Source organism: Bombus vancouverensis, chromosome 16 (genome assembly GCF_051014615.1).
Source record: "Bombus vancouverensis nearcticus chromosome 16, iyBomVanc1_principal, whole genome shotgun sequence".
In the NCBI taxonomy this organism is placed as follows: domain Eukaryota; kingdom Metazoa; phylum Arthropoda; class Insecta; order Hymenoptera; family Apidae; genus Bombus; species Bombus vancouverensis.
This window is the reverse complement of record NC_134926.1, coordinates 4,243,566-4,267,034: the sequence shown is the minus strand read 5'-3', so window position 1 is coordinate 4,267,034 and position 23,469 is coordinate 4,243,566. Positions and strand designations below refer to the sequence as shown.

General features: G+C 33.0%; 4 protein-coding genes and 1 long non-coding RNA gene across 6 annotated transcripts; 3 read left to right on the top strand and 2 right to left on the bottom strand.

Annotated features, from left to right (window-relative positions):
• Nucleotides 1–822: 822 nt before the first annotated feature.
• Nucleotides 823–4,006, top strand: LOC117154510 (uncharacterized). Its single transcript, XM_033329563.2, has 4 exons — nucleotides 823–1,121; nucleotides 2,279–2,331; nucleotides 2,440–2,689; nucleotides 3,254–4,006. Exons 1-4 carry the CDS (start codon nucleotides 1,086–1,088, stop codon nucleotides 3,521–3,523), a joined length of 609 nt encoding a protein of 202 aa, XP_033185454.1. The 5' UTR covers nucleotides 823–1,085; the 3' UTR covers nucleotides 3,524–4,006.
• Nucleotides 4,007–4,167: 161 nt separating this feature from the next.
• Eaf6 (chromatin modification-related protein EAF6/MEAF6) lies at nucleotides 4,168–8,832 on the bottom strand. Its single transcript, XM_033329511.2, has 4 exons — nucleotides 8,644–8,832; nucleotides 7,470–7,673; nucleotides 7,172–7,208; nucleotides 4,168–5,436 (listed from the first exon to the last, which is right to left on the bottom strand). Exons 1-4 carry the CDS (start codon nucleotides 8,713–8,715, stop codon nucleotides 5,102–5,104), a joined length of 648 nt encoding a protein of 215 aa, XP_033185402.1. The 5' UTR covers nucleotides 8,716–8,832; the 3' UTR covers nucleotides 4,168–5,101.
• Nucleotides 8,833–11,965: 3,133 nt separating this feature from the next.
• LOC117154512 (bifunctional 3'-phosphoadenosine 5'-phosphosulfate synthase 2-like) lies at nucleotides 11,966–18,734 on the top strand. The gene is made up of 10 exons (XM_076625415.1): nucleotides 11,966–12,181; nucleotides 15,082–15,252; nucleotides 15,377–15,902; nucleotides 16,335–16,435; nucleotides 16,618–16,805; nucleotides 16,894–17,140; nucleotides 17,378–17,584; nucleotides 17,713–17,818; nucleotides 18,002–18,179; nucleotides 18,525–18,734. The coding sequence occupies exons 1-9, from the start codon at nucleotides 12,134–12,136 to the stop codon at nucleotides 18,169–18,171; spliced, it is 1,764 nt and encodes a 587-aa protein (XP_076481530.1). The 5' UTR covers nucleotides 11,966–12,133; the 3' UTR covers nucleotides 18,172–18,179; nucleotides 18,525–18,734.
• A 2,080-nt stretch (nucleotides 18,735–20,814) lies between these two features.
• Nucleotides 20,815–23,065, bottom strand: LOC117154544 (uncharacterized). Of its 2 annotated transcripts, none has more exons than XM_076625416.1 (4): nucleotides 22,774–23,065; nucleotides 22,098–22,572; nucleotides 21,591–21,897; nucleotides 20,815–21,320 (listed from the first exon to the last, which is right to left on the bottom strand). In XM_076625416.1, exons 1-4 carry the CDS (start codon nucleotides 22,863–22,865, stop codon nucleotides 20,977–20,979), a joined length of 1,218 nt encoding a protein of 405 aa, XP_076481531.1. In that variant the 5' UTR covers nucleotides 22,866–23,065; the 3' UTR covers nucleotides 20,815–20,976. The 2 variants fall into 2 exon arrangements, with proteins under 2 accessions (XP_076481531.1, XP_076481532.1); XM_076625417.1 differs by having other exon boundaries at nucleotides 21,167–21,320; nucleotides 21,700–21,897; nucleotides 22,774–23,047.
• LOC143303738 (uncharacterized) lies at nucleotides 21,265–22,048 on the top strand. The gene is made up of 2 exons (XR_013060340.1): nucleotides 21,265–21,506; nucleotides 21,585–22,048. It is a non-coding gene; the product is annotated as an uncharacterized LOC143303738 (long non-coding RNA).
• Nucleotides 23,066–23,469: the final 404 nt, after the last annotated feature.

The window sequence follows — 23,469 nt, the reverse complement described above, 5'->3', positions numbered from 1 at the left end:
TTATCTAATTATCAAACATATTTGAAGGAAGTTATTTAATTTTAAGAAATGTTATTTAATTTGAAGTTTGACATTACGTAAATAATCGTAAAAAATCGCCTTTTTTAGAAAAAGAAAATCTATTTTCTAAAAAAAATAAAAATTTTTATCCTATGCAATTCGAATAACGAGTTATAAGTACAAACTTGAATATTAATAGATATTTAAGAGTAAAGATAAACATATAAAATAATATGTAAATATTTTATTTATTATATTTATTTTATTTATTATATTGATCGTAAATATTTTATCGCTATTGCATTGGTAGTTTAAGAACATCAGTTTCAACAGGTGATGACGTTCCCACGGATGCATGTTGCGCATCCCTTGTATCAAGAGAGACCCAAACAATGTAAGTGAACGTTCTCGTACATACCGGGTGTTTGAAATAATTTAATCATATACATAATTAAATTATAAGAATAAATTATAAGAATTATAGTATCTATAATTCTCATTTATTATATTTTGTACATAATAAAGAATAAATCATGCAAAATTTCTAATTTCATTTTCCCTATTAATGTTGTCTAGATTTTTTTTCTTATTTACATAAAGATAGGAACAATATAGATAAAAATTCTCGTGTATATAGAGTGATTAAAACAATTCAATTATTGTATCTGTAATTAAATAAAAGGCAAAATTTGTTTGAAAGTATTGTTTCAATTATTGAAAATTATACCAAATACTTTTGTATCGAAAAGAATCGTTTAACATTGTTAACACCTTGTATAAGCCGTATATAAAGATGAGCTGGATGCTGATGTTCTATTCTTTGAAGGACCGCCGTGAAAGTTTAGTAGACCTTAAAATTTCGTTTAAGTTCTATTCATAAGTGCATACACATGTACAAATATTTGCAAATATTTGAGAAGACTCTATGTGTATGTAATTAATTAATTATCAAAAATATTTTTTCTTCGAAAAAAAGAAAAATGTGATTTATTGATAATCTTTAATGGGAAATCAGGAAGAAATCTAAGAAGTATATCTCTGGTGCAAATTTCATTACACAACGCTGATTTTATAGTTCCCTAAACATGCAGTCGCAGTTTTCAAAAAGTGTTACCGACAAGGTAAAATGAAGATTACTATTTATACAATTAATTTAAAAAAAAAATAGATATTAAGTACTAAATTATTTCGATAAAACTTTTTACATATTATATTTCGAATAATTTATGTTAATCAAATTTAAATTTGAGAAGAGATGCGCAGAAAACATTTTAAAGGAATATGTACAAATATTTTTATAAAAAGATATAAAAAAAGTTGGTTTATCAAATTTAAAAAAAAGAAATCACAATAACGATTATAATAGAGTATAAAAAAGGAATTTTTGACGCACTTATGTAATCTTAATGCATTTCTCTACCTTAAAAAGACTCGATTCCATAAATCTTTATAAATGTATCGGTCACTTTTTATTTCGTGGCTCCGCGATTGCTAGTTGAAAGTACGGTTGCTTAATGTAGCGGTTCACAATTGGCAAGAAACGTATATAAATATCAATTCCCACGTTCGACTCGACTTCTTTCGACCTATGATATGCGTTCTTATAGTTAAAGGAACATTTACATTGCTTTTTTGATTTATTAGTCATCTAGTCAATCGTTTCGAAGGTTTAGGATTTAGGTTGTTTTTTATTTCAAAACGTTACTCGAGAACCACTGAATGTGAATAGCGGCACTCCTTAAAACTGCAGTAGACATTGTGCAATGAAAATCTAATCTGCGCATGCGTGGTAGATAGTTCGATTCTTGGGTGTCTTCGCTGCAACTTCGCGCATATTTATACTTCCAAGATATTTTTCTAAACTTTTCTAAACTCCTTAGCGCTCCCGCATATATTATGTATGTATATTAGAATACATCTTATCTTTCGACCAACGAATTTGTTTTCTCTGTGTACTTGTGTAAAACTTGAGATCAATCGGACAATGTGAAGAAACGTGCCATATCGAATTTGAATTTGAATTTTTATAATTCGTTTTACATTATAATATCGCATTACCATACGAATATAAAAATGAAACATATGAATACTTAAAAAAGAATTTTTAAAAGTAATCGTGAGAAAACTTTTTTCTTTGGCATTATATTTACTTCGTCGAACCTTCGTACTCCTTTTATCTAAGAAACTTTTTCATATATACGCAAATAACGAAGATATTTAGATGTTCCTATTTTTTCTGTTCAAATTTTCCTTTCCAATTTGCTACTTTCTCTTACAGATCGTGATTTTGTGTTGTTTTCTGAAGCTGATCATCGCTGGTGTCCTACAACAGTAAGATTTCATAATCCATTACAGTTTTACAAACTTTCATTACTACCGCTAGCAGTTCATCAAGCTTTAGAATCATCTTATATAATGAAACGGTTGTTTGATATTTAGAAGATTTCCTTGTGCGCCAATCGATGCAATCTCCGCGAGTGGGGCAGCAGTGCCAGTGGCGTGCGCCCTTAAATCAATCGGAGGCAAAGTAGAACCAATACTTCCGACTTATGTGAAAGTTTCCACTCCGATCTCGTACAGACCATTGCCGAAGACGTCATCATTGGTATACGTTGCGCCACCGATTTTTAAAACGGCGTCTGCTGTTGTCGCGACCGATACAAAAAATGAAAAAGAAGCAGAATTCACGGTAATTTGTAAAGGACACTTTTAGCAACGTTATTTATAATAGGTTTGTTTGAATTACGATAAAAACGATAATTATACAGAGAAAGACACGCATCGCCGATTTCAATCAGCTTGAAATATGTTGTCAAGATCAACACTGAGTTTATGGTTATCAACACTGGAATTTATGATACACTTACAAAATCGTATGGAATAAAAATTAAGTCGTGCTAACGTTGGGCTGTGTAAAAATTTGGCCAGCTATATGCCAGGGTGAAATATAACGGAAACTAAATTTAATTAAAGATTTCCATGAATATCTCGGAAACGAAGGCCAAGCGGTGGTAACATGTATAGGCAAAAGTTATTCTGAATGTTGTCCTCTATAATGTAACATATTTAACTATCATTGGACTCGGTAAAATGTGCCCTTTTCTGTATAACTGCCATACAAGCTTGTGATATTATAAAATAAAAAACCTTTTTATTTCAGGATAAGAAGTTTTAGTACTATGTAGGAAGTATAATCTTATTTACGCAAGAAGTATAATTCTATTTATTCACATAGAATCTCATTTTTCTGCAGGCTCATCCAAGATACTCGTTTAATTATGGCGTCCTGGATGGATATACCGGCGATTCTAAGTCAGCGTGGGAAGAGAGAGACGGTGACACGGTAAAGGGTGAATATTCTGTGGTAGAAGCGGATGGTTCAATTCGAACAGTCACTTACACGGCTGATGATCATAATGGCTTCAACGCAGTCGTAACCAGAAACGAACCCCCAAAGAACGTGAAAAAAGATAGTAATTTGAAAGCATTTCTACCGGTAACCGTTATTTCCAATCCTCATTAAAGGTAAATCGAATGTTCTGCGAATAAAAATTTGTATCTAGTTTTTATCCTGCTGTGTTATCCTGCTGCTAACGAGAAACAATACTTTAAAATACTTGAGAAAAATTCATGTTGAAAATTATTGTTTTTTTTTCTTTGTTCGATAGGCATTTAAAAAAGAACCCGAAAGTAACGGATAAAATGATAAAAATTTTCCAACGAGTAATGTATATACATTTTATCTAAATTGTACTAAAACGATATTTTATACTTGATTTGATAAGGATAAAATTTCGAAGCGTTCATTTCCTTTGTTTAATTCTACTTAATTACGATGGAATATTCTTAATATTTGCAAATATTCTGAATGTATAAAAAGGAAGAAAAATATAATAAATGGTAATGAAAATGGACGTTTCAAGACTTAAAAAGTAAAAATATAGAAAAATACTTCGTTGTATAAGAATTTATAAATAAATAATTAATTAATAAACGAACATAGAAATTTGTAATTTTACAAATAAGAATATATAGCGTTGATTAATTAAAATTATAAAAAAAAATGTGTCGAAAAAAATAAAATGAAAATTTACGCTACAGGTCTATGATTCAATTAGGTACTTTCAAATCCTTTATTAATAATGCTTTATTTAAATACAGTGGTTACAAAAAATATTTGTCAATTTTTTTATACTATCTGTTAAAATTTTAATTTTACAAGTATGAATAATCATATTTTGCAGAGGATAGATAAACATATATTACGTAAAGTATCATCAAAAATAAAATTGACTTAGAAAAATAAACAAACAGTTTGAACCTTTAAATTAACATGACGCGATTACAAATAATACTCTGATTATCCAACTTCATTTCTTTGTGCAATTATTAGTTTTATTTTCACTACAGCTACAAATATTATGCTATTTTTTTATATACGTATTAAAATCATTCGAGGAACCTTATATATTATAAAAGTAACAAAATGTACCAACTATTTCTAATACAAATCTTCTATAAAACAAACTATCGGATCGTTAAAATTGGGACAGAAAATATTAGGATCTCTTATAACGCTTAAATAGTGGAGATGACAAAATTTGACTGAGCTTAACTAATGGTAACAGATTTGATATTTGTCGTGAAACACGGAATTACAAGGAATAAAATCTCAAGTAAGAACTAAAGATTTCATAATTCTACATTATCTCTTAAGCGTAATACATACTGTTCAACTAACCGAATAAGACGACGATTGATATCATTTCATCTCTAAACCTGAAATTTATCTTTGTACAATACTATATACGTTGGCTTACAATCATAGTCTTTATGGAAACAGAAATAGAAATCCTATCCGGATGGTAAAACGACACCCTTCGTTACCCAAACTGTTATTCACTTACTAATCCTAATGCTCTTATTCGTTAACGATAAGCCTGTAACTCTCCCATAAGAAGTCAGTATTCCGTGGTGCACTTATTGTATAAAACAGTGAGATCTGGTATATCGACAGAATCGAATGAGAATAGAAGGAAGAAATGTTCCATTGATAATCCTCGCGTGAACTATCCAGAGATTACACCGGCTCGAGGTTATTCTACCTATTTCTGGACCTCTTGTTGCTATTCTTTTTCGCGCTGTTCCCAGACTTATTTTTCGAAGGCTCTTTTCCAGTGTTCTCCTTCAAGGAGACGTGCTCCAGGCTGCCATTGCTCGCGTGCCCGTTCGCAAATTGTCTAGCAATCTCGGTTGAAGAGGCGATAGATCCATTCTGGCTATACTGGCCAGTTACAGAGTGGTTTTTCCCGGACGACTCCTTATTACCGTTGCTATTGCCGCTATTGGCAGCTGTTCCATGAGAATTTACGAGGCTGCAATTGTCCTCGCTACCGCTGTTGCCGATCTGCGACTCCGATTCACTGTACCGGTCAACTGGAATCAAGTTTATAATGGGAAAACCGCGATCCCCGATCGGCACGTGGCACGATCGGCCGAACTGAAGAATTAATTAGTCGATTACTCGATCGACAGTTGTGCATGGTTTATCCAGATGCAGATTGACCGATTATTCGTCAAACAATTAATCAGTCAAGGATTGTTTAACCGTGAGTGACGTTTAATGAAAATATACCTTCGCTTGATCGATTAAACTATTGGAAAGATCGAGAAATTCGCGTGAGAGAGAGTATTGGTACATTTGGAAGACACAAATGTGGTAGTAGTAGTAGTAATAGTAGTAGTAATAGTAGTAGTAGTAGTAGTAGTAGTAGTAGTAGTAGTAGTAATAGTAGTAGTAGTAGTAGTAGTAGTAGTAGTAGTAGTAATAGTAACTTATAATATCTGAGTCACATCGAGGATATAGGATTTCTAATTTATATGTTACTATTATTTCTTTAACTATTTTTGAAATAAATCTTTATTTCATGTTTTCTATTTAAAGAATCGTTCTGCACTATAATTTCACACTTATACTACCATTGATATTTATAGTGCCAATACTCTTCGTTCATATAACGTTCATATGTATCATACAAGTCATAAGATTGAATCGCAATTAACATTCACTAGAGTTATAGCACTAACAAGGAAACATTAAAATACCAATAAAACTAGAAACTAACAATAAGACGATAAGATAAAATTAAAGTGTAAAATTGTTTAATCGATCAAAACATACATTTTTTAATTCTTTAACATTCTGCGACTTTAAAAAATTGACTATCTAGAAGCAAATATAGCAAGTATGTAATATGAGAGTATAAATATACCAGATGTTTTCATAAAAGTGAAAGAAACAACACGCTTTAAATGTAAATAATTGTTACTTTACCATATTTTGATCGATTTCATAAGCATTACTGTGAACAATTACTTTTAAAAATTATCTTGTATATTGAGAGTATAAAAGAAATGTTTCTGTTATACCCACATTAATACAGAAAACACGGATTTATTTGAAGCTTAGATACAGAGAAAAGATAAATATAGAAAATAAAGATAACAATGCTCAAGCTAACGTTCTTCTACACTTTCGACATGTACGAGAAAAGCAAATTACAAGTTTACTACTGACATACACGGAGAACAAGACAATGGTAGCAGATAGAATTGTTAAATCGAGGAATAACTTTTTATAAAACTTCGAAACAGGTAAGAGAAATAGACATTAAATTTATTTATAATTAGATACAGAAAAAAGATGAATGTAGATGAAAACAGACAGAGAAAAATCAATACGTAAAGTGCGTATGACAAAAAGTTACTTTCGAAAAGTTCAAAAATGAATTATTATCAAAATAGATCAAGAAAATGAACTAAAATTTATTCGTAATTTAAATACACAAGAAAAAAAAGTTACTCCACAAAAATTAGAAGCAACAATGAATATCTTTTGAATTTTCTTTCTTCGTTAGTGCAATAAACTGCACTTTGCAACAATCGATATTTATTGCGCTTTTTTTTTTCTTTTTTTTGGAAGACAGTCTGACCAATACATTGAAAAGAAAAAGAAATACAATCAAGGATAACTTAAAAACTAAGAAGAATTATTATCAAGGAGAGGATAAAAAGAAAAGTTGGAAGGAGGGATAGGATGAAAAATAAGTTGTACTCTTTTTTTTTTCTTTAAAGAATTAACTATCTCAGGAATATCCATTGAGGTCCTTACTTTTTTCCTGGGTGTTTTCAACAAGTCCACTGACTGCCTGTAAAAATGTAATACTTTTGATTTAACAACAGTACATTCGATATAAATATTTAAAAATGCCCGTGCGATTAGTTTCTCTTTATAGCTCATATTTTTATAATACTGAAATTAAACGTAATAGCTTCTGTGTACAAATATATACTTTTATTAAGATACTATAGCTTTTCAAGAATTTTCTCTTATTAATAATTTGAACAATACATTTCTGTCTATTTTGACAAAGTATAACATTATATAAAATAAAATATTGATTACTAACAGCCATAGAGGTAATAGAAGATTTTGAGAATAGTCTTTCAGCTTCTTTGAATTTCCTATTTCGTTTATCTGCTTTACTGTTAGTATTTTTATTACTGGCTAAATATCTGTCCCAGCCACGTATTATATTACCATACAATTGTGTGTCTTCCAAATAACTACCTTCAAATGCATAGATTTGGCGTTCTAAATTGGCAAGAGTATCCTGTAAAATTTTAATATCTTATGAAAGACACAAAACAAATTAATATTAATATTTAATTTAAAAAGTGTAATATTAATGTTCCAAAAAAGATAGTAATTACGCTTATATAAATTTTATTTGAGTTTTGCTTCTCTTTCGTGTTAAGATAACAATTTACGCAACAATCGCGATAACTATATTATTTTATTTTCATTTAAATCATGTTCAATATATTTCTGTAACATAGGTAAGAATGAGAAACTTAAAACATTAATTTACTATTTAGATAAATCTTTTCTTAATATATTATATAATGTTAACAAGGAAATCGATATGTTATTACAAATATGATTTAAAACATTAAACAAAAACATTAGCATTATTCATATTTTAATATAACACAGTGTGAACTATTTTATACAACATTAAAAGATATATTTAATGGTAGAAGTATCAGTAATATGCAAGTTTATTAAATAATACAGAAGTATGTTATATTACACAAGCAAAAGAGATTTTCTTTAATACTAAACAAAAGATGAAATAAAATAAAAGAATTATTATTCTATTTTTCAATAGATCAGATAAATAAACAAAAACATATAATGTGCCAAATCATACTAAATACAAATAATGAATATACTCACTAACATGAAAATTAACTATTGGGGTTAGGTACATTTTAAAAATTGAATTAGAAATTCACAAGCAATTAATATTTTACATTAGTGATAGTTTAGGAATATAAGTAAACCAGAAAGTAAAAGCATTAATTATTAACACGAAAAAATCAGAGGTCGACATAACCTAACAATATCTAAAAGACAATACAAACAATTTATTGCAGAAGTTTAAGGTGGTAATTGGGTGTAAATAAAATTGTTCTATCTCGTGACAATAACAATAATCTCAATTATACCAAATATATAATTAATAAGAAAATAGAAATACATTACAAGAGGCACAGTTTGACAATTGCTTCAGTACTCACAGCTATTTCTGCTTTCCTTTTCACTAATTCAGCGAGTTCTGCTCGCAAATCGACGGAGGATTTCGTCGACATTACGTATTTAAATATATTGATAAAACAATAACAACAGATCCAACTTTCTTAGCGTAAATAACGTCTTTACATTCAACTGATTCAACAAATACCAACTCTAAACGAAAGCTTTCTTCATCGACTTGAAGTTATCATTAACTGGTTATCTAGTTTTATTTCCATCTTCATCTTTTCCTTCTCCATGACATTAAATTGTTTAAAACATTTAATTTATCTTATATAATTTTATTTTCGCATTATATTCTTGTTTATAATATTATGTACATATATATAATATTTACTGTTACTTGCTATTACCTTTGATTTTGAGTTTTTTTTAGGGAGAAAGTACGTGGATTGGTGCCCATGGAACGCTGAATCACACTGCTCGTAGAAGTGCGCGAAGATTCAAAAAGCTGAATCGAATTGAACCCTCTTCCTCCATTCTCGGATCAGCTACATTACAATATTTTACAATATTTTTTTCGTCAAACCTTCCGTTTCCCACATAGAATATGCATTTATTTTAATAAAGTTAATTTTCCTTCTTCTTTTTATAGGACCAGTTACGGAAGTAGCTTAATCTAATCTACGATTCAGAATTAAAAAACGCAACTTAGAGTATTGAATTAGATTAATATCTGAAATTCAATTTATACTTTTCAAAACTTCTAGAAATCTAAACAAGATTGCAGATGATAATTCAGGAAATATTAAGTCGCAGGCCCAACTGGCAACATTTTGTATCGAAGACAATTATTTAAATTCAAGAAAAACTTATTGTTAAAAGATTAAGCTATAGACTGTTTTATTTAGTAAATGCGAAGCACCAGTGCACCACGAGCACGCATTCATTTTTCGTTGTCACTTTCGCATGAGTAGGGTTGTTATGATTTCACGGTTGGACAACGAAATCGAATTTCGAAATCGACTGCGCCCATTTGCCGCTTGTGAGCCCCCCCCCCCCACCGGCTAAGAACAACCGCCATTTTCTGGACAGATTTTTAATACGGGCAACCATCAAAACTTGAAAAAGCCTAAGAAAAATGAAGTTACGAGACTCAACTTCTGTGACGTTTTAGTTTATGCATTTAATACGAAATAAATAGTCGAACAACGAGCACTTTTTCAATAAACACGGATAAATTTAGAAAAAGAATTACAGATATCATATAGAAGTATACGCAACTGTGAAGTTCGTTCCCAGTTAGATGCGTTACAAAGTAACATTGCCTAAAAGAATGACATGAAAAGTTGCAGATTTTGACTAATTTTGTTATGTATATGTATGGGGTAGATTATACAATTTATGTATTATACAGAAAACTATGAATTCATTGTAAAACTGTACAATTATCGTAAATTTCTAAATTGAATTAAATAAGACCTAACCTTATTTTGCAAATGAATAAAACGTTTAATCGTTTAAAATCCTTCCATTCACGATCCTTAAATCCTTTTCAATTATCACTAGTCTAAGAAACAAGTTTATAAGGAATAACGAAAAAATTTGAGAAAATCGGCAAGTATTAAGATAAGTATTAAGGTAAGTATATGGTAACTATATAATAAGTACTAAGAAGAATAAAATAGCATAAGAGACATACGAAACTTTTTGGAATTTTTGGAAATGACGTCATTATCCAGGAGTTTGAGAAATTGAGATTTCGACAAAATTTCGTCGACAAAAGTGGGGTCATTTCTAGGAACGTTCGAAAATTTTTTGCGGCTTCGATTTTTAGAGTTTTTTCGTGAATTTTTGTGGGATTGGGCAGCGAAAAGGTAAATAACAAGACAATGCTGTTAAATTATTCTAATTTATGGAGACTCTTTTTAAGTACGTTTGATATAATTATTTTATAATAAATAATCTCATTTTTATTGCATTATATAATTATTTCTAAGATGATCGATGCTGCTGGCTACTTGTGGTACCTTGATTGTTGTGGTTTTTCAGTAATCGATATAAAAAAGAGAAATTTATTTCCGATGTTTAATTCAAGTTTTAAGCAACTTTATACTTTTTCACGAAGGATATCATCGATACTAATGAAGTAAAAAATTTAAAGAAGATTAAAAAGTATGGTAACTGGAAAAAAATCTACTTAGAAGTCTTCTTAATTAATAACCCCAGTAGATAGACATCGCCCTTGCTTGGCTTATTTGTTAAAGGCATTACGTAAATTCTAATAGATATAATCTCGTAAAGGTGAGTACAAAGTTTAATATATACAGTGTATATAGTATCATGTATATGAGATATTAACTGAGTTTTAAATTTGCACTAATGTGAACCATAAAACGCACACTGCAAGTAACCACACAATCTAGTTCCCAGAACAGCCATGAAAGAAAACTGTAATTGCTACAATCTGCCACGAATTATACGTGTAACAACGCCCAATCGTGGAATATCAATATTCCACAATACCTGGAATAGGAACAAGATTCGAAGCTATAGTACGTTCGTAACGTATTCAAAATCTTTCTGCTAGCTATTGCAAATAACCTAAAACTAATAAATTTGTTTCTCTCATATTCATAAAATAAAGGGAAACTTTGTAACAATTTAATAATTATTGTTTCATAACAAAGTTGTATGGCCAATTCGTTGCGATCCCTATCAATCTCGATAAACGCTGGCACGGCGTTTACACCGAATCAGAATATTTCTAACATGAATAGAGTATATTATAACATGAATAGAATATTTCTAAACTCAATAAACGTCCGGACCTGTTGCTTGTCTCGTAACAACAATGTTGCACGATTTAGCACAATGAAATACGAAGAATTCGTCGGAATGATCAGGTCCAGCTTCGATAGAATCTCAAATGCATCGCGTCGTGAATCGTCAAACTTGTTCAAAAAACTTACAAACTTGTGGGCAACTTTGTTCCCCACTTGTTGACGAACAAAGACGAGAGACACTGTGACCTTATGTGTTATTGACGACAATTATGGGTATCCCAATATAAATCGGAATAATTTCAACTCATTATATAACTCTCATTCTTTTCTCTATGATAACCTACAAGTTGTCTTCTAGACATCGCTGACTACTGAAAATTAGACGCCGACATCATTGAACTATTTCAATTACGAAACGAGAAATTTCGCTGTCCTCGAGTTTTTCCAGCGGCACGAGCTTTTCCTTTATTCAGGGTCGTGAAAGAAAAAAAGCAACGGGAGAACAAGAGAATATGAATGTGTCGTTTCTCCCCTCTCACGAGCAATACGTGTTACCGAGGATATATGAAAGAACACGTATCACCAGGTACTCAGTACACCCACGCGAGTCGTTATCGTTAATTCGTTACATTTCCAAGAGATTACTGAACGAAAGTTTGGTGTTTCACTTGATTTTAATATCGTGTTGAATTCGAATAATACTATATATATATATAGCAGTAATAGAAGAGGAGCTTTTTGGACAACAATGGATCAGAAAAATGAAGTCAAAGGATGCGATGGGAAAACTAATCCCGTGAGTCTTCGTTAGATCTTGCTCTTCGAGTTATTCGTATTTAGATTTAGATTATTGCTGAGCAATTGGGATTGCCTCTAATATTTACAATTTGTGCATCGTTTTAAGGGAACGAATTAAGGAATAAACAATATTTAACAGCTTTTTGCCCGCAACGCTTAGTCAGCATATTCTATCTTCACTTCAAAATAGAAAGAAAGAAGCGTTATATGAATATAGACTCCTGAGTTTTGCTTTATCAAGAAGTCACATGAAAAAAAAAAGTCATACAAAACTGAAGAATTAACTACTGTAAAATTAAGGAATTATTTCGCTTCTTTTATGTCGCTACGCTTATTTAAATTTAGGTCTATCGTGGGGCAGGGGGGTCATCATGTGACGGGTTATTCCGTCGGGGTTGTGAGATACGAATTTGGTTTCTATACAAATTATTAAAATTTATTTAAATTTCAAATTGGAACGCCCACTCGCGCTATTGGTAGTTTTAGTCTACTTTGTGGCGCGTGCGTGACAATATTATAATATAGTTATATAATAATTTATAATATAATTATATAATAATTTATAATGTAATTATATAATAATTTATAATATAATTATAACATAATTTATTAATTATACCATATATGTTTTATTGACGACAATTATTGGTATCCAAATATAAATCGGAATAATTTCTACTCATTATATAACTTTCATTCTTTTCTCTATGATAACCGACAAGTTGTCTTCTAGACATCGCTGACTACTGAAAATTAGACGCCGACATCATTGAACTATTTCAATTACGAAACGAGAAATTTCGCTGTCCTCGAGTTTTTCCAGCGGCACGAGTTTTTCCTTTATTCAGGGTCGTGGAAGAAAAAAAGCAACGGGAGAACAAGAGAGTATGAATGTGTCGTTTCTCCCCTCTCACGAGCAATACGTGTTACCGATGATATATGAAAGAACACGTATCACCAGGTACTCAGTACACCCACGCGAGTCGTTATCGTTAATTCGTTACATTTCCAAGAGATTACTGAACGAAAGTTTGGTGTTTCACTTGATTTTAATATCGTGTTGAATTCGAATAATACTATATATATATATATAGCAGTAATAGAAGAGGAGCTTTTTGGACAACAATGGATCAGAAAAATGAAGTCAAAGGATGCGATGGGAAAACTAATCGCGTGAGTCTACGTTAGATCTTGCTCTTCGAGTTATTCGTATTTAGATTTAGATTATTGCTGAGCAATTGGGATTGCCTCTAATATTCACAATTTGTGCATCGTTTTAAGGGAACGAATTAAGGAATAAACAATATTTAACAGCTTTTTCCCCGCAACGCTTAGTCAGCATATTCTATCTTCACTTCAAAATAGAAAGAAAGAAGCGTTATATGAATATAGACTCCTGAGTTTTGCTTTATCAAGAAGTCACATGAAAAAAAAAGTCATACAAAACTGAAGAATTAACTACTGTAAAATTAAGGAATTATTTCGCTTCTTTTATGTCGCTACGCTTATTTATATTTAGGTCTATCGTGGGGGGGGGGGGAAGGGTCATCATGTGACGGATTATTCCGTCGGGCTTGCGAGGTTCGAATTTGGTTTCTATACAAATTATTAAAATTTATTTAAATTTCAAATTGGAACGCCCACTCGCGCTATTGGTAGTTTTAGTCTACTTTGTGGCGCGTGCGTGACAATATTATAATATAGTTATATAATAATTTATAATATAATTATATAATAATTTATAATGTAATTATATAATAATTTATAATATAATTATAACATAATTTATTAATTATACCATATATGTTATAAACATATATAAAACATAATATTTATTTTCATTAGATAATTCACTTTTCATAGGACATATGTACAGTGCATAAACGTGATTAGTATGATGAATAAGATTACTGGTACGTAGATAACAAGGAATTTAACGGTGCTCTGTCAAGAATACAGTCGTTGAAGCAATTAGGATAAACGTGAACTATATATAGTTCGAATAATTGAAATCTAATCTTCTCTCATTGAATCATAAATATAACAAACATAATTTTCATTGCAACATCCCAAATTAATTATGAGAAAAATTAATAGCAAGAAATAGATCACAAAGCTATTCCCTTTCCTTGAGAAACAAAATAATTTGTACATCGAATATATTGCATTTGTATCGTCGCGTTCGCATTGACATTAAATAAATAAAAATTAAATAAAATGATATTTCTAGCAATTAAATCATTTACAGATATTCCGAACCTATTTGCCCTGTTTTTTATTGCTCGGTCAGCAGCAGGATTTCGAAACATTTTTTCAACATACTTTACGAAAATATGCTAATTACATTATTGCGAAACTAGTCACCAATTATTCTTCACGCGTTCTCTTTTTCTTCATTTGCGAAGAAAAATGAACGTGAAACCCACACGTGAATCGGTGATTTCTAAAATCGTTTGTAGCACTTTCGTATTTGAATCAATAGCCTAAGTTGCCTAATCTACTTTAAGCGATGTAGACATGATTAATACACGTAATTATACGTTGATACGTATAATCTTTTAACTTCTTTTAACGATAGTCTAGTAACAATAATAATAATTATTATTATATAAAAGTATATGAAATAACAATAATAATGGGGTATAATGGGGATATACACGAAATCTTCGATGGAAAATCGAAATACACAGAAGAATAATCGGGTATAATAACACACGCATTTTTAATGATTTATCCAGTCGTATGTAAAATAATCAACCGTCGAATTAATTATTTTCAGTAATATTTCGATGACTCTAAATCGGATAAAGTGTATTGATCTCCTAATTTACTTGAAAATTTCAAACAGCAAATAAAAGATACGTCGCTTTGAAACGTCCCGCGTTGAAATATTTGCAGGTTCTCGCGACGAATGTGATCAAACAATTACACCAAGTGTTGAGGGAGAGACGAGGGGAAGCCTATGGAAAATTCAAAGGATTTTGTGGCTGTACGATTTGGTTGACAGGGCTGTCCGGTGCTGGCAAGACGACCATCTCGTTCGAGCTGGAAAATTACCTGGTTTCTCAAGTAAACTTTTTGCTCTAAAGTTCGAAATTCTCAAATTGCCATATCTCGAAACTTGCAAATTGCCAGACTCTCGATCGGACCATAATTTTTAACGCTTCAGGATCATATAAACTTGCTTTTGCAGGGACTGCCAGCCTACAGCCTGGACGGCGATAATCTTCGTCACGGATTAAACCGGGACCTGGGCTTCTCGAAAGAAGATCGCGAAGAGAACGTGCGAAGAGCTGCTGAAGTAGCAAAATTGTTCTCTGATTGCGGTGTGATCACCATTTGCAGCTTCGTTTCGCCCTTCGAGGCGGACAGAAGGCTGGTGAGGAAGATACACGAAGATTTTAACTTGAAGTTCTTCGAGATCTTCGTGAAAGCTTCCGTGCAGACGTGCGAAGCCAGAGACGTGAAAGGCCTCTACGAGAAAGCTAGAAAAGGGATGATTAAAAGCTTCACAGGCATCGGCCAGGAATATGAAACGCCCAAAACTCCTGATCTCATCGTGGATACGGAATTTCATAATTTGCAGACCTCGACGAGAATGGTGATCGAGTTGTTGAGGACCCAGGGAATTCTTCCCAAGACTCGAGAGCAGGTTCAGGAACTGTTCGTCGAGGAGAGGAAGATAGAGGAGGCGAGAAAAGAGGCGGAGAATCTTCCGAGTACGTTGCAAATGTTTTCTCACTTAATTCTGTATTTTTTTAATTCTGTATTTTCGTTTGCAAAATAATTCCACTTTTTCTTGTCTTTTGTTGATTGGACAAGCAAGTGGCTACTACGCTGTGGCTGAAGAACACGTGGATGGTTCTTTATTTCTGACATCATGTAATTTGCTTACGAAATTACGAAAATATAAAGATTTGGAGGTGTCATAGAATGTTGTGGCACGCAAACATTTCCGGCTAAAATAATTCACATGCGAAACATCAAATATTCATAAATTGCTACGATACACACAGATAAGATAGAGAAAGTTCTTTTCCAAATTGATGTTTCCAATTGACAAAGAGATAAACTTTTATGTAAACAATTTCCATTTGATATATAGTACTTGATAATTGCCTAATTCCTCAAATCAATATGCTCAATTTAAGGTATCAACATCAGTAAGGTTGACTTACAATGGGTTCAAGTACTCGCTGAAGGTTGGGCTGCTCCGCTCACAGGTTTCATGAGGGAGTACCAATATTTGCAGGTGCGTAATTAAAATTTGATTAACGAATTGCATGAGATTTAAGCATAGAGAAACGAGTTCTATCTTTGGACGATATTAATTATGAAACACTAAGTTTGTAAAGGTAAAAAGTTGTAGAATAGAGATAGATTTTTCTAACGAGATAACAAATAAAATGTGCGTGTGTGTGTGTTATTTTCAAGTGTCAACACTTCAAAACTATCAAACAAAATGGGGACGTGATTAATCAATCGATACCTATCGTGCTTCCGGTTAGCACAGAGCAGAAGGAAAGCTATACTACAGCACCGGCACTGACCTTGAAGTACAACGGTCAAGATATCGCAATTCTGAGGAGACCAGAATTTTTCGCTCACCGAAAAGAAGAAAGGTTCGATTATGTTTTTTCAGTAAATTATTATTTCTAGTTAGTAGTTAGTCTCCTCTTATGTGAAAATAAATCGGAAACATTGCAACAGGTGTAGCAGAGAATTTGGTACAAACGACCTTGGACATCCTTACGTCAGAATGATCCACGAATCGGGTGATTGGCTGGTTGGAGGAGAATTAGAAGTTCTGGAAAGGATTAAGTGGAACGATGGTCTCGACAAGTACAGGCTCACGCCAAACGAAATTCGTAAAAAGTGCAGAGAAATGGAAGCGGATGCTGTTTTCGCCTTCCAGTTGAGAAATCCGATTCACAATGGCCACGCACTCTTAATGCAGGTTAGTTCTCATCGAAAACAACAAATTTCAAGTATAATATAAAAGATAAAATTATTTGCTTTAAAGGAGGTTCGATACGAAGCAAAATTAATTAAGTTTCCATTATTTTGATAAGAACCTAGTTGAGGGTTAAAGAAAGTCCAATAAATCCAATCAATTACGACATTTACTTTTTCCTGCGCAAAAATTCCTATTCTTCTTCTCTTTTAATGTAATTATTATTCAAATTAATACCAGGATACGAGAAGACACCTCGTGGAGAAACGTGGTTGTAAGAAACCAGTTCTTCTACTGCATCCTCTGGGAGGATGGACGAAAGAAGACGACATACCATTATCAGTTCGGATAAACCAACACGAAAGTGTTCTCGAGGAGGGTGTATTGCACGAAGACACCATCCTCGCTATTTTTCCAAGCCCGATGCTTTATGCTGGCCCTACAGAGGTATTATTTATTTCCCCAAAAAATTAATCAACAATTAAAATTGATGGAATAAGAGAAGCGTAGTATTTCGAAGAGATATAAATATTTTAAATTTGAGAATTGTTTAAAATTTGCGATTTTTATTTTAGGTGCAATGGCACGCCAAAGGAAGAATGATGGCTGGGGCAAATTTCTTCATCGTTGGTCGCGATCCCGCGGGTTTGCCGCATCCTGACAAATCTAAAACCCCGGACGGTAATATTCTGATAAGACGAATTTCACTTGTCCCTTGATTCCTAAGATTACTCGCATAAAAAATTAAAAATCGTACGCTTTTATTCTTGATTTATTGGGCGAAGTAATTTTATTGTTATATCGAAGGAATTCTGATATTTCATTATCGTGATAAATCAGCGGTCGCTTTAATTGTAAAATTAGGAAATCTGTACGATGGAACGCACGGCTCGAGGGTACTGTCGATGGCACCGGGTCTTCAGAATCTCAAAATCATACCGTTTAGAGTGGCAGCTTACGACAATAGAAAAAAAAAAAATGGCTTTCTTCTAGCGGGAACGATCGCAAGATTTTGTTATCGTATCAGGAACTAAAATGCGAAGTGAGTTATATTTTTTTCATGTACCTGTTTCTTTTCTTTTTCTTCTAAATCTTCCTGTAATTAATTTGTATATCCTATCTTGCCTATTTTATTAATGAAATCATTAGAAATGAATCATTAGCAATGAAATTATTTTAAAAAACAATTTCTTATTTCACTTCTTATTTTAAAAAATCTAAAAAAAAAAAATGAATTAAATTGCCAACTATAAATGTAAATTGCATTAAAAATACGAAATATCGCATTAGAATAAATACAAGATTTATATAAAAACATTTCTATGAAACATCCAAATAATAATAAAAAAAAACAGTACTAATAAACATTAATATACCGTTATTTCAGATTTAGCAAAATCCGGGGAAAATCCACCAGAAGGATTCATGGTGCCAAAAGCATGGCAAATCGTTTCGGATTATTATCAAAAACAACTGAAAAACTAATTTTAAATTACTATTAGCCGCAACTCTTGTACTAGAGGGTAATTATTTACAAGGACCAAAATATTTTCTGTTTAAATGAAATTTAATAATTAAACTGATAAATACAAACATCTTTTCTGCACAAAAAATGGTTGATTCTTATTGTTCACTTATAAAAGACAATAATTTCGTCAGATACAAGTAAGGTACATCGAAGTAATTTATTTATAATCTTTGTTAAAAATGATCCCTAAAAAGGTTGGGAATGGGGGATGAAAATAAGTAAAGTTAATTTATTTCTCCTCTAATAATGATATAAATATGTGTACCTATATTTATATATATATATATATATATATATATATATATATATATATATATATATATTTATGTTTATTGCGTCAGACACGAGAAATTTGTAATTTAGAGCTTTACCTTAGAGACGTTTTCCTTTCGTGTTTTTTTTTTCCTACTTACTATTTTTCTTCCCTGTTACTTAGAAAGACAGTGGAAAAAAGAAGAAAGTACGACGACTAGGATTTAGTCCGTTTAGTTTCTAACAAAGTATCGCTTTAGTCTGGTACACCTGGGGAAAAAATAACATTTCAATTTCAGCTTCTAATGACATTTTATTATCTCTGTCCTCGGTGCAGCAAAAAGTTTTGCTGGCGCGAATAATCATAAATAAATAAATGGCTTTTCTTAATTCAATTAAATAATCATTTCCAAAGATTTTTTTAAATTAAATATAGGAATTTAAAGTTATTATTATAACATGTATAAACCTGAGATAATTTGCCGCCAGCGAGCTGCCAAACCTTCAAACTCATGTCTCTCGAGCCCGTAATCAGTGACTGAGAATCTGGAGTAACTACTAGACAAGTAATTTCTTGAGAATGCGACACTTGGTACTTTTCTTCAGGACCAACACCTAAACTTACTATTCTTAATTGATTGTCTCCTGTTCCGCATACCGCGTATCTGAAATTTAGAAAGGAGGAAGACAATTAAATCTAAAAACATCGCAATTGCTAATTTATTATAATTATAATTATTATTGTTAATAAATTATTCAAATAACGATCATTGTAGGAAAAATTGAAACAAGGCGACTGTATTGGTATTATAAAAGACTGGACACCAGATGTCCGTCTCTTCCGTACGGCGTACCCTCAATAGCCTTAAGCACCCGTCATAAACTCGAGTCACTTGCCTGCTAAGGTCCTTCAGACCCAACAAATGTCTTTTCTAAATCAGTTTCCAAAGACTATTGTTTACTACGGCTTGACACGGTAAAGTTAGTTTTTCTCACGTACGATGCTTCCTACTAGCAACTTTCTATAGAGGGCGGGGTTAAGACTCTTCCTAGTCCACCAACCTTCGTCTGTCCAATGCGAGGCAATGTATACTGCCCTCGCTTCCTGACCTAAAATGGCGTGAACAAATCTGATGATCCCGTGCGCTAGACACACCCATCACTAGCTTTCATCCAACACAGCATCGTCGCTCAACTTCACTTCTTCTACATCGTTGGAAAAGTCAACTACTAAGTCTAACTCTAACGCCTATCGGGGCAGTCTAAGCATAACGCGAGAGTCTGTCTCGGTATTGTCGAGCATACATTTCCTCACCTAAATATCTTATAGTGCTACGTCCACTAATACATTAAATCCAATTATAAGAGCCCTGCTCTAACGTACATATTGTAATATCGTAGAATAGCTTTGATTGGAGATCGGCTGAATTAGAAAACACCGTGTACGCCATCTTTTTGTGGTTTGTTTACATCCAAGAGCGCCTATATACGGTTTTATATTTTAAGGAGTGGCAGTCGAGAGGCCAGAGTATGTGAGCCTAAAAGTGTGTGTGTGTGTGTGTGTGTGTGTGTGTGTGTGTGTGTGCAGGATCGAGCAGGAATGCATTGGCGAGGGTCAGAGTTGATCGAGACGTCGAAGCATAGAGTCGTTAGAATTGAGTTGCGAGTGTTGTCGAGTGTTAGAGTTGCTAGTGAGAGAGAGAGAGAGAGAGAGTTACCAAATAGTTGTCAAGTTATTTGATGTAAATACGAGCGTTGCATTTAGTTTTCCTGTTAATCAAACATCGTTTCTCTGTCTAACTAATATCTGTATTTTCAATCCATTATTAATAAATTATAATTAATCGGACAAAATTACACCTTTAATATATTCCGATATTACAATATTTACCTTATCTTCGTGCGATAAGTGATTATCTATCTATCTATGCTCATCAGTATAATCTATGTGTTGGAAATATATAATTTATAATTCTGTGAATCACAGTGTTATACAAACTCAATCACCCCTATTATCTCAACGGAAATCAGCGGATCGATCGAGTCGTGGTGTCGATTGTTATAATCGTAACGAGAATTTACGACTCCTGTTGATGTCTCTCTTAGCGACTACGTCTTCCCACGATTGGTCGAACAAACAGTATCTCAATTTATTAATTACAGCCACTGTATCATATCTCATATCGGAAGAAACAGTGAAACAGCGACCAGGCCCACATACTGATTGGATTAGGGTGCCGGTATCAGCTGCCCAAACTCGGATTGTACCAGCTCTATCAGAACTCACTATTCTTCGGCCGTCAAACATAGATGTGACTGCAGTAACAGGTGCCTGGTGTCTAAATGTCGATACCAGCAAACCTAAGGTCAGACCCCATACACGAACTGTTTTGTCCTCAGAACCTGTTTCCAATTTAATTTCCTGTTACTGTATTCTATCAATTTCATGCTTTGGTACTTGGTTATTGAACTATTGTACTTTATTGTATTTTGATTGAAAAAAGAAATGGGTTTCTTCGGTATTAAAGGCAATACAAAGTTATGGTAGTATTTGCAAAACTAGTATTGCGAAAAAAGCATACAAACAAGGTAAATAAATGAAATTTTTGTTATAAAATCTGCCATATACGTATACGTATGGGAGGCTCTACTGTATTTTATCTACAGACCTACCAGAAGCAACAAATAAACCAGAAGCTGAGAATGCAATGCAGATGACGCTAGCGATATGTCCTTCGAAAGTGGAAAGCAATTCGTGAGTATTCAATTGCCACAGATTTACGAGAGAATCGACTCCACCGGTAACTGCCATTGCTCCGTCCCTGGATATATCCAAACAAGATATGGGAGCAGTGTGTGGGTGCAACGATACCTCCTTCACGAATTTCGCGGGTTTAGCGTGTATCTCCTCGCCACGGAAACTCCAGTAAGCCACTCGATCTCCGGAAGCTGTTATCAGGAAGTCGTCCTTCTCCGTCACCTTTTCGCAAAAAGTTGAATTGAAAAATTATATTATATATGAAAGATTAATTTTGATCTTTCACTACTTGTAATTTAACATGCAAATAGAAAAGGTAATTTGCTACGACGATTAATTCCAATTTCAATAAATGTTTACTCATTTTCCATTCTACCTTTTTTTATTAATATAAAGTCATAAATACAAAATCTATAATTTACCTTGACGGCGGTAACATCCGCCGAAGGATTCGCCAGCAACGTTCTCGTCAATCGTCCACTGTGCATATCGAAAACGGAAACCTTTCCCTTCGCTCCTCCAGCAATGGCTCTTCTGCAATCTTTCGCCAAGCAGATACTTTTCACTTCACCTTGATGACCTCTCAACGTGTGGACCTCAGTTCCCGTGGCCAAAGATCTCAAATATAATTTCTGATCTTCGCAGGCTGCCAATAGGAACACCGAATCGGCCGATACGTCGAGCACAGTCACGGCGGATGGTAAAACGATGCTTTTTAACAATGTGAATCTTTCTAGACACCATAAGCAGATGGTACAGTCGGAAGAACCGGAAACCAGAATTTCTCCCGCAGAATCGACGCGAATGGATTTTACTGGCCCTCTGTGGTGGTCCACTTTGATGAGAACATCGCCGGTTAGGAGACTGGTGACGATTATTCTCGAGTCTTCGCCACCGCTAATGGAAAGCGGAAGGTTTAGCGTTAGTTGATAAATACGAAACGAAATAACTTATAGAACAATCTATAATTAATACAAATAAGAAGTACTCGGAGAAGATTGAAATCTTTTCCCATTTTTCCGGTTACCTTTTTTAATCAAGATTATGGAAGAAAGCGTTTTTGATATCTTATTATTACTACACGATAAAACTATGAACCTGACAATCACTGAATTCTTGAGCGCGGACGTCAAGCACAGAACTGGGGCAATGTGTTCTTGGATTCTTAACTTCAAGGTCAGCTCTTTCATATCCCATACTATAATCGAAGTGTCTTCAGAGCCTGTCAGTAGATATTGCGAATGCTGTGTCACGGCTAAACATGAAATTGGATTTGAGTGCCCTGAAATGAAAAATATTTCTCATAAAATATCAAGTTGAACATAAAAATCTGTTTGTTTGATATTTGACTTTGGTGGGCTGATATTGGCGGGCATATTGAAACGAAAATAATTATTTCGCATGATCAATATATCAGAGACTTGTATTAAATTCCATGTTCGTCGTTTTGTGAAAAAGCGAAAATACCATAGCAATATCGCGTGCTTAAAATGGCACTTAAAGTATCATATACGTTAGCTGGATTATTTTCAACTATATTCTCACAAAAGCTGACCTATTTTCAATTGCAAATTAAAGCGACGCTGCTATTTAAATGCTCGTGAAATACAGATTCAGGGACAACGTACAAAGGAGACTTGTTAGGACCATTCGCGGAGAGACGGGGTCGCTAGAAGAACGCGTCAGCGAGAGGCGTAAATTCTCGCTACGATTATGTTAATCGACGCCGCGAAATAGTCGTTCCCCTGTTTCGGTTAGGATAACAGAGGTGGTTTAATGAATGTAACACTGTAT

Coding starts and splice junctions, on each gene's coding strand:
- LOC117154510 (XM_033329563.2), top strand. CDS start 1,086: ATGCAGTCGCAGTTTTCAAAAAGTGTTACCGACAAG. Junction 1,122..2,278: donor CAAAAAGTGTTACCGACAAG/GTAAAATGAAGA, acceptor TTTCTCTTACAG/ATCGTGATTTTGTGTTGTTT. Junction 2,332..2,439: donor ATCGCTGGTGTCCTACAACA/GTAAGATTTCAT, acceptor TTTGATATTTAG/AAGATTTCCTTGTGCGCCAA.
- Eaf6 (XM_033329511.2), bottom strand. CDS start 8,715: ATGTCGACGAAATCCTCCGTCGATTTGCGAGCAGAACTCGCTGAATTA. Junction 7,674..8,643: donor AAAGGAAAGCAGAAATAGCT/GTGAGTACTGAA, acceptor AAAATTTTACAG/GATACTCTTGCCAATTTAGA. Junction 5,437..7,171: donor TGAAAACACCCAGGAAAAAA/GTAAGGACCTCA, acceptor ACTTGATTCCAG/TTGACCGGTACAGTGAATCG.
- LOC117154512 (XM_076625415.1), top strand. CDS start 12,134: ATGGATCAGAAAAATGAAGTCAAAGGATGCGATGGGAAAACTAATCCC. Junction 15,903..16,334: donor AGAGGCGGAGAATCTTCCGA/GTACGTTGCAAA, acceptor GCTCAATTTAAG/GTATCAACATCAGTAAGGTT. Junction 16,806..16,893: donor GCTCACCGAAAAGAAGAAAG/GTTCGATTATGT, acceptor ACATTGCAACAG/GTGTAGCAGAGAATTTGGTA.
- LOC117154544 (XM_076625416.1), bottom strand. CDS start 22,865: ATGAAAGAGCTGACCTTGAAGTTAAGAATCCAAGAACACATTGCCCCA. Junction 21,898..22,097: donor CGGATGTTACCGCCGTCAAG/GTAAATTATAGA, acceptor TTTTGCGAAAAG/GTGACGGAGAAGGACGACTT. Junction 21,321..21,590: donor TGGTTTATTTGTTGCTTCTG/GTAGGTCTGTAG, acceptor AATTGGAAACAG/GTTCTGAGGACAAAACAGTT.